We start from the raw sequence: 9817 nt of genomic DNA on the forward strand, positions 1-9817 counted from the left end.
CATCTCCATTTTCCCTTGATATGGAAGATTCTATTTTTTTTTCGTTGTAATTCCCAATTATTTGAGGTGGGTCACATTGTTTTTCTTTTTGTCATAATTGAATGAGCATTACTCAGATTGTATATATTATAGGTTATTTAATCAATTCAGCATGTAACTTTGAACCTTTCCAATGTATTTCATCCAATGTATGAAGTGGCCTAATTCCAGCTCATGCAACTCTTTACCAAGCAAATATGAAAAGTAACCTTACTAGCTTCTGACTTCTGAATTGGGCCTCTTTGACATATATTAACTAGACTGCTTTAGGGGGAAGAATAAACCCAAATGTTATGGATCTTGAATATTTCATATGCAGCTGCATCAGGATGATCTGAATCCTACCAGCAACTTTAGAGAACATCATAACCAACAACAGAAATGTGAGTTGAATTCTCCAATTGTAACACTATAGCAGTGTAATTAGAATAGCTTGACCTTGAAATATATATCCTAGTCAAAGTTAATTTTTATTTTGATGTATGGTTAAATTATTCTATTTAGAGTTTAGGTTAGTCACAATCCTAGGGACTTAATTTTTAAAACTAAGAGTTATGGCTTGTCAAACTTTTGTGATTCATTCAAATCGCCTCATCAATGTAGCTATTTGGATTTGTTTATATTCCTCATTTGTTTTTTTTTATTCACCTCATTATAATTTGATTTATATAGCCTATCTAATCTAATCTATTAAGTATGCTTGCCTATTCGACCTTATAGTAATCCTTTTCACCTTGTGTCTGTCTCTCTTCCCTAATTGGCCCAGTTTAACTAATTGACTTAGTCGAATAAAAGGAAAGGAGTCTCAATAAAATAAAAGGAAATGATCGTTTCATCTTATATTGTTTAATTCATTTTTATTCCATTATCTATTCAGTATAGTCAAGGTTGAATAAAAATGTAGATTTTGATCCGATATACAATAAAAAGATGACTTAATATAGTTTGGATACTTAGTCATCAAATTCAACATCCTATCATTATCTGACATTATTTGCTCAACCAATGATGAGTAGCGAATTCTATCCATCTAATTTTTGCAATTTGAATTATTCAGTAGCTTTACTTAATCTACCTAGCTGGTCATCCCAACTTAATCGATGTAGCTAGCCAATTGATCTACTTGGCGTGATTGTTCTGCGCGACCAACTCACTCGATACTTGACCAACTCAATCAATTTGCACAACTTAATCGATGTAGCTAGCAGCTTGATTAAAACTAGCTTAAACAAAATTTGATATACTTGTCCAATCAACTCAATTACAACGATTTGATTGACTTGCTCGACACATTGAGTCCACTCGACTTGTGTGGTTAGCCTTGATTGATTTGATCGACCCGCCTGATTGACCCAACCATGCATCTCGTAAATTTAACTTATTTTATTTATCTAAAAATATATAGGGTAAAAAAACAATAATATATATTTTTCATTTTTTAAAATATGAAATTGATTGAACGAAATATGAGTCGTTTTTGAATTGATCATTTCATCTCAAACCGATCCTTCTCGATCGCTATCATAACAATCAACACACTTCCTCTTTCGTAAATGAAAAGAAAAGGCATTAATCAGAAATAATAAACTTAACCTCCTCCTTCTAGACAACGTCACTCAAATGAGACGGTGTCAAAGTAACCACAATCAGTCGCTGACCAAGCCCTTCGCTAAGCTCCCCTTGGACGGCCCTGACACGGACAGCTTAATTAATATAATTGAACCAATCAATCCACAAACACATTTGCTTTATTCAAATCAAAAATCAAAAATCAAAAATCAAAAAAGAAAACGATATAATATTATATATATAATGGACCTTTTCCAACCAATACACCAAAGCTGCACCATATCATTTTTAACGTAACGTTGCATCAACTGCCAAGTCCAAGAGTGACCGAGTCTCGCCAATATCAACGAAGATCGATATCGTTTACAAGTATATATATATCTCTATCTAGCTACAACCAAACCATTCGTGCATATTCATTGCAATTCATTCCATGCAATCAGCCGAAATGGTCGAGCCGGTCGAGGTGCAACTCTGCAGCGACCTCGTTCAGCTTCTCCATCTCCCGAGTGACTACTGCTGCTCCTGCTGCAACTACTCCCCTTCTAAGAGGCCGGCCGCCGCGGCCGCGGTGTTCGAAGCGGGCCCGAGGAAGATCGCGAGGAGGAGACCATTGAGGCTGCTGATTCCGGAGCCTCCTCCCAGTGCCGCTGCAGTCGTCTCCGGCTTTGCTAATTGTGATAAGGAGGTTGTTCATAATGAGTTTGAAGTCGAAGGGAAGGGGTTCAGTTTGGCATGGAGGAAAGGGCAGAATAAACATGTGATGGAGGATGGATACGAAGTCATTGGTAACATTAATGATGATCCAACACAGGTGATTAATTAATTATTAATTCTTCATTCATTTAATATATGGCTAATTAAGTTATAATAATTTGTAATTAACAAGTGCAATTAATTTAATTTGTCTTTTACAGGCATTTTTTGGTGTATTTGATGGACATGGTGGCCGTGCAGCCGTTGACTTTGTCTCCCAAAATCTAGGGAAGAACATTGTGTCAGCTCTTGAGGAAGAAGTAAACCAACCAGATTTGGCAATTAAAGCAGGATATTTGACTACTGACAAGGATTTTATTACACAGGTATATATACATAGGATTCTAATTAATTAATTAATTAATTAATGCTTAATGATTGTAATGCACTCCATCTCAGGGTGTCAAGAGTGGAGTCTGTGTGGCCACTGTTTTATTGAAGAATGGTGAGCTACATGTTGCAAATGTGGGGGATTGTAGGGTTGTTCTAAGCCACAAGGGAGTCGCGAAAGCCCTAACGGCCGACCACCGTGCCGGGAGAGAGGACGAAAGGGAAAGGATCGAAAACTTGGTAATTAAGAGAAACAAAATACTCCATTAACTTGCTCAATTATTCGAGATCATTCATGCATGTTATTAAGTATATATGTATGTATAATTGGTATTAGGGTGGATATATTACTTGCCGAAATGGAGTGTGGAGGGTCCAAGATTCATTAGCCGTGTCGCGAGCAATTGGCGATGCGAACATGAAGGAGTGGATAATCTCTGAACCCGAAGTGAACAAAATTAGATCGACACCGGAGTGCGAGTTTCTAATAGTGGCCTCAGATGGTTTATGGGATAAGGTATATATATAGTTTGTTCTTTGTGAATTGGCATTATTTAGAAGATCCACATCTCAAATAATTTGTGTTTCAAATTGAATTTGTTCGATAGGTTGGTAATCAAGAAGCAATAGATGTTGTTTCGAAGCATTTCGACTCCGTAAAGGCATGCAAAGATCTTATTAAGTTATCTTGTAGTAGGGGTAGCAAGGATGACATTACCGTCATGGTGGTGAACCTTCAACAATTTATACAAATGAGAAATGTTGTAAGTTAGGGTTAAGAGAGGCATGCCATAAAGTAGGAAATATAGCTAAAGAATTTATGTCATCAAATTGTAAAAAAAGATGATACGAAACTCGAGTGCTCGCTTCTTTGAAATATCTATGATGAGAATTTTTTCTCGATTCAATCTTAATTAATTGTTTGTAACACATATATAATGTTCACTTCCTACAATAAAATTTAAAATGGGAGAAGGGGGTGAACCACTCAAGGAAACAAAAATATGATTTTGTCCTAATATCATCGGCTCCATATCAAAATATAGACAGGTAAATCAGATACGTAACAGACCTCAAGAGAGAGGCTATTCCGCGGTTATCAGTCTTATAATTTAAACCTATACCTAAGGAAACAATTTTACCTCTTAGGAACCAACTACGCCATGTGCCATGGGTGCAGGAGGTGAACTACCACTCACAAAATAAATAAATAAATAAATAACTAGACTGGGTAACATCGAGTATGGGGTGATCGGTTCAATCCTATAGAAATTTCCCACAACTACTAGAGTAAATCAGGAAGCACTTGTGGTGGGTGACCCAGAAGTCTACCATCCCTTAGTTGCAAGTCTTTTTTGGATGAAAAGCCTCTGCAAATATGTCGTAGCTAGGAATCAAACAGTGGATATTTGGGAGACAATTGAGTGGCCTTACTGTTGCACCATAGCCCCGAGGGCATGAGGTGAACCACTCAAAAAAAAAAAAAAGATTAACCAAGAGGTGAACCAGTGACCCAAAGCCCAGCATTCTTTAGTTGCAAGCCCCATTTGGCAGAAAAAATAGAAGCCAACATTCCTTAGTTGCAAGTCCCATTTGGATGAAAAATCCATGTAAATACACCAAGCTGGAAATTGAACCATGGGTACCTGGGAGACAATTCAGCGCCCTTAAAGCTGTTTGTACAGGTTGCACCAGAATCAAATCTAAGTTTTGATGTTGTCAAAGGTTCAAGTTAAGTTTTATTGTGATCTAACAAGTTGACCAAGTGTGCAGGCTGTTTACTCAGCCGGAAAAGTCCTAGTTAGAGGCTAGGCAGGAAAGAGTTAGCAGATCGTGGAAGCCAGGCAGAAAGACCAAGTGGGTCGAGAGGATTCGACACTTGACGGAGAAACTCGATAGGTTTGGAGGATCGTAAATCAAGAAAAAGTCTTGGGTGGCCGATCCAATGCTAAGCGGTAAAGTCCAAACATATCTGGAGGACTATGTTTAGCAGGTAGGTTGAGGTAAACAACTGGAGGAGCGATAGTGAGGTCGTGGTCCTGAAAAGAACAACCTAAGGTCGCTAATCAAACTGAAGAAATCAGGAAGGTTTTCAAGTTGAGATCAAGACAATTCTACTGTCTAATATTACTCATGCATCAAATATAATATTACTGTGCTAACCTCTGTTTTGCAGGATTATATGTCTAACACTATTTTACAGATCCGGCCTGATCGATCAACCGAACGCAGGGATTAGTCGATCGAACCAGGTTGCCTCAGACCAAATCAGAATCGAATAGAGCACGACTTCTAATCTAATCTTGATCGGTCAACCAAAAAAGCTGATCGATCGATCAAACCCTTATGACTCAGCATAGATCAGATCGAGCCGAAGCAAAGAAGGAAAACTGCCTGATCGGTCGACTGAACCAGGGGATCAGTTGACCGAACAATAAAGACATTAATGACGCATTAATGAAGAATCTCGATGAACAGGAAAAGCTTACCATTCGGTCGATCGAACAGTAGGATCGGTCGACCGAACCATTAAACATCATTAATGCTTGAGGATTAGATCTCAGTAAAGAAGGGAGGGAGTGGGTTCGGTTGACTGAACCCAAGGATCAGTCAACCAAACATTGACTATTCTTATAAAAGTGAAGCTCGAGGTCTGAGGCTCAACTACGAATCCGTTGGAAGTTGATCTCTGTGCAAGCTGCTGTTCGTACTACAACTACTCATCTTCATAAGCAAGCTATTGCTCTAAGAAGTGCCGACAAGCTACATCCCTAATCTTTTGTCGGTATATTTTTATTAGCTTGCATTATACTTATTTACTTGTAATATAGTAGGCTGTTACTATCTTACTCATCTATTTGTACGTATTGATTCTTTCTGAGGATTTTGGAAAAAAGAGTTATAGTGAATTGCCCAACGGTGTGATCAAGGATCGCGGGTCTTGGAGTAGGAGTCAACGTAGGCTCTGAACCAAGTAACCACTCGATCTTCTGTATTATTTTTCGCTGCCGCTTTGTTATTTGTTTTACGAGTCGTTACGAAAAGAAAAGGAGTGTTTTTAAAAGAGTGATATTCACCCCCCCCTCTATCGCACTCTGTCGATCCTACAATTAGTATCAGAGCCGTGTAGCTCTAAAAGTATTTAATCATTTTTTGAGCATTTTTTAAAACTCTCTTTTTCCTTTAAAGTTTTCTTTACTCTTATTTCTTTTTCCAGCACTACTAATCCCAAGACGAGAGTCTTGAAAATTTGTTTGTTGTTTGTTTTTCTTTAATCCAAGGATGTCAAATTCTGCTAAGAAGGGTATAGTACTGTTTGCTCTCCATTGTTCAAAGGAGATAATTTCAGCTACTAGAAGAACAGAATGGAGTGCTACCTCAAGTCCGATATCAAACTCTGGTACACCATACTCAAAGGATACACTCCCCAGATGGTCGATGGAAAACTGGTAGAACTAGAAGACTGGACCCCTCCAATGATCAAGAAGGCGCAACTAAATTACAAAGCGATCAACACCGTTCAGTGTGGCCTAACGATGGAAGAGCTAAATCAAGTCGGGCCCTACGAAGATGCAAAACAACTCTGGGACCATCTGATAAAGCTGTACGAAGGAACCGATGAATCTAAGATAAACAAAAGAGATTTATTATTAAATAATTTATTTAACATTAAAATGCTTCCTGGAGAGACGGCCACATAACTACATGCTCATTTAAAAGATATTCTCAATGGCCTACATCTAATCGGACACAACTTGGAGAACCGCGACATGATAAGGTATGCATTAAACACTTTCCCGAGAAACGCCTTGTGGGCATCAATAATAGATGCATACAAGGTTTCAAGGGATCTTTCAATTATTAAATTAGATGAATTATTTTGCGAATTGAAATTACATGAACAGTCTAACTTGAGTCAAGTTGAGAAAGGTGTTGCCTTGTATGCAAGGTCAAGCACAGAAACCAAGACCAAAGCCAAGATTGAACTAGAAAGTGAGACTGACTCAGACCCAACAAATGAAGAGGAACTTGTCAACATGGTCCAAAAATTACTAACAAGGAAGAAGTTCAAAAAGAGCACCAAAAGGACACCGATCAACCAGAGACAAAATAAATCAAAAATGATTTGTTATGGATGCAACAAGAAGGGACATCTCAAAAAGGAATGCCCTAACCAGAACGAAGAACATCCCAAATCAAGAAGGAAGAATGCCCTCAAAACGACGTGGGACGAGTCATCCTCCGAGGAATCCGATGCAGAAGAACTAAAGCACTCAAGCCATCTTGCCTTTATGGCAAGAAACGAAGATTCTGATTCCAATTTTGAGGAAGAGTACGAGTCCGATGTTGGTACCCCAAGGTTGTTTTGATGAACCCCCCTTCTAGCCGGCTGCCAACGATCCTAACATCCGAAACTAACACCGATCCGAGAGAAGCCATGAATCTGTATCCATTTCTAAAGGTCCAAATATGGTAACTTTTTATTTCAAGTCAAACTTACATAAAGTAGTTAAATGTTTGTTAAAAAATTAACAAAATACAAAAAACAAAATAACTTGCTACTTAAGGAAATAAACCACCTTAAGGAGCAAGTTAACTTAAGTGACACGACTAACCAAGTTCAAGTTGGAACTTCAATTCAAGTTGCAAAACTTGAGGAAGAAAATTCCCACCTGAAAGGATAAGTCGAGCAACTCAAGAAAACGTTGGAAAAGTTTGTACTGGGATCCAAGTGTCTAAACATGATATTTGGATCGCAACGAGCCGTGTACAACAAATTGAGACTTGACTATAAACCAAATAAAACAAACAAACCATATTTATCTTTAATTAATCAAAATGTTAGAAGTCAAGTCCAAGCATGAGTTCCAATAAAATGTTTAACTAAACCAATTAAACCAAATCTCTATTTGATCCCTAAGAGTCAGATTCACTACTTAGATAGACCATATCTAAGATATGACTCAGGGGAAGCAATTAGAAAAATGGTTCAGCCAACTTGATTAACGAACTTTACATGATTAGGATTAGGTTCATTTTCTGCTTAGAACGGTTAGTTAAAAAGGTTTACCAAACCCTATAACATAGCATCAGAATAGATTGAGATGATAGTACATCAAGGAAGGTTTATCGAATGCATGTCTAGGCTGAATCTTGTATATTCTACCCGGTGCACTAGACTTAGTGGATCTGACCAAAGCTACCCCAGTCAAACATGGGCTAGTTAGACCAAAACTTAGTATTAAGTTTTTTGGGCAGAACTATTTTGGAAAGTATATAGCAAGTGGTCCACCGTTGATACATAAGAAGGCCATATGCCTCACCACTTAACTGAAAACTTATCCTTAGGAAGCTTACTTGATTAACCCAAAGCTAAATTTGAATCTAACATGGGTTCAACAACCTTTCTAAAAATTATTTTAAAACTTAGTTTAAAATTTAATTAAAAATTAATTTTAAAAAACACTTAATTAAAAATTATTTTAAAACTTATTTTAAAACTTAATTTAAAACTTAATTAATTTTTTTTTTAAAAAAACTTAATTTAAAATTATTATTTTAAAACTTAATTAAAAATTATTTTTAAAACTTAATTAAAAATTATTTTAAAACTTAATTAAAAATTATTTTTAAAACTTAATTAAAAATTATTTTAAAACTTAATTAAAAATAATTTTAAAACTTAATTTAAAATTATTTTTTTTAAAAAACTTAATTTAAAATTATTATTTTAAAACTTAATTTAAAACTTAATTAAAAATTATTTTTAAAACTTAATTAAAAATTATTTTAAAAACTTAATTAAAAATTATTTTAAAACTTGATTAAAAATTATTTTAAAAACTTAATTTAAAAATTTAATTAAAAATTATTTTAAAACTTAATTTAAAACTTATTTTAAAACTTAATTTAAAACTTATTTTAAAACTTAATTTAAAACTTAATTAAAAAGTATTTTTTTAAAAAAAATTATTTTAAAACTTAATTATAATTTTTTTAAAAAACTTAATTATTTTAAAAACCTAAAACTTAACTTAAAAATTATTAATTAAACTTATTTAAATGAACATAAATTAAACTTTAAACTTAATCTAAACTTAATTTAATTCCTAAACCCAAGTATCAAATTAATAAACTTAACTTTAAATAAACCTATATTCAAACTTAAAATTAAATCAATATTATAACTTAAACCTTAAATTTTAAAATACAACCTAATAACTAAACTCACAACATTTAAACATCCTTTATCCAAACTTTGATTTAACTCCTACATTATGTGTAGGAATCCAAAGCTCTGGATAAATGATTATAATTAACAAATTTTCGAATAAAACATCTTATGAAATTTATTTTAATAAAATTCCAAACATAAAATATTTTAAAGTATTTGGATGTAATGTGCATATTTTAAACCTTGAAGATTACTTAGGAAAATTCATCTCAAAAACTCAATAAGGAATTTTTATTGGTTATTCTTCTACAAGTAGATCCTATAGAGTTTATAATAAATCCACCTTAAAAATTGAAGAAACTACTAATGTAACTTTTGATGAAAATATTAATAATATCATAACTAATAATCAACATAGTTCCATAAATCAAGAAGAAGACGAACACTTAACACAAACCAAACAACATGAAAAATCTAACTTACGAATAATAAAATCAAACCCTAATCATCCAATTGAAAAAATCATAAGTAATCCTGAATTAAGGGTTTAAACTAGATCAACCTTTAAGAACTTAAGTCAAATAGCACTAATATCTAAAATTGAATCTAAAACCATAAATGATGCATTGTCCGAGCCCGGCTAGGTAATTGCAATGCAAGAAGAGTTAGGTCAATTTGAAAGAAATCAGGTTTGAGATCTAGTACCTCCACCAAAAGGAAAGATAGTTATTGACACCAAATGGGTATTTAGGAATAAGTTAGGTGATCAAGGAGAAATCATAAGGAATAAAACCTGACTAGTTGCCAAAGGGTTAAGTCTGTTAGAGTGTATACTAAAAGTCTAGCTTTTTGTATAAACTTTTATTTTGAAATAAGAATCACATTGGTTAACTGTCTACATTTATGCTAAGTGTAGTTGCTCATTTAATTTATATTGTAGATAACATG

At 34.5% G+C, this 9817-nt stretch overlaps 1 protein-coding gene across 1 annotated transcript; it reads left to right on the forward strand.

The window, feature by feature from the left end:
- The first annotated feature begins 1924 nt into the window (after nucleotides 1-1924).
- LOC121979456 (probable protein phosphatase 2C 74) lies at nucleotides 1925-7064 on the forward strand. The gene is made up of 7 exons (XM_042531447.1): nucleotides 1925-2422; nucleotides 2526-2690; nucleotides 2764-2934; nucleotides 3032-3211; nucleotides 3303-3458; nucleotides 6600-6734; nucleotides 6843-7064. The coding sequence occupies exons 1-7, from the start codon at nucleotides 2042-2044 to the stop codon at nucleotides 7062-7064; spliced, it is 1410 nt and encodes a 469-aa protein (XP_042387381.1). The 5' UTR covers nucleotides 1925-2041.
- The last annotated feature ends 2753 nt before the right edge of the window (nucleotides 7065-9817 follow it).

The sequence above is a fragment of the Zingiber officinale genome, chromosome 5A (genome assembly GCF_018446385.1).
Source record: "Zingiber officinale cultivar Zhangliang chromosome 5A, Zo_v1.1, whole genome shotgun sequence".
Lineage (NCBI taxonomy): Eukaryota > Viridiplantae > Streptophyta > Magnoliopsida > Zingiberales > Zingiberaceae > Zingiber > Zingiber officinale.

Excerpts from the sequence above, each read along its gene's own strand:
- LOC121979456 (XM_042531447.1), top strand. The coding sequence starts at position 2,042 with ATGCAATCAGCCGAAATGGTCGAGCCGGTCGAGGTGCAACTCTGCAGC. Across the intron at positions 3,212-3,302 it reads CAGATGGTTTATGGGATAAG|GTTGGTAATCAAGAAGCAAT; the intron begins GTATATATATAG and ends TTTGTTCGATAG. Across the intron at positions 3,459-6,599 it reads TTATACAAATGAGAAATGTT|TCTAACTTGAGTCAAGTTGA; the intron begins GTAAGTTAGGGT and ends TTACATGAACAG.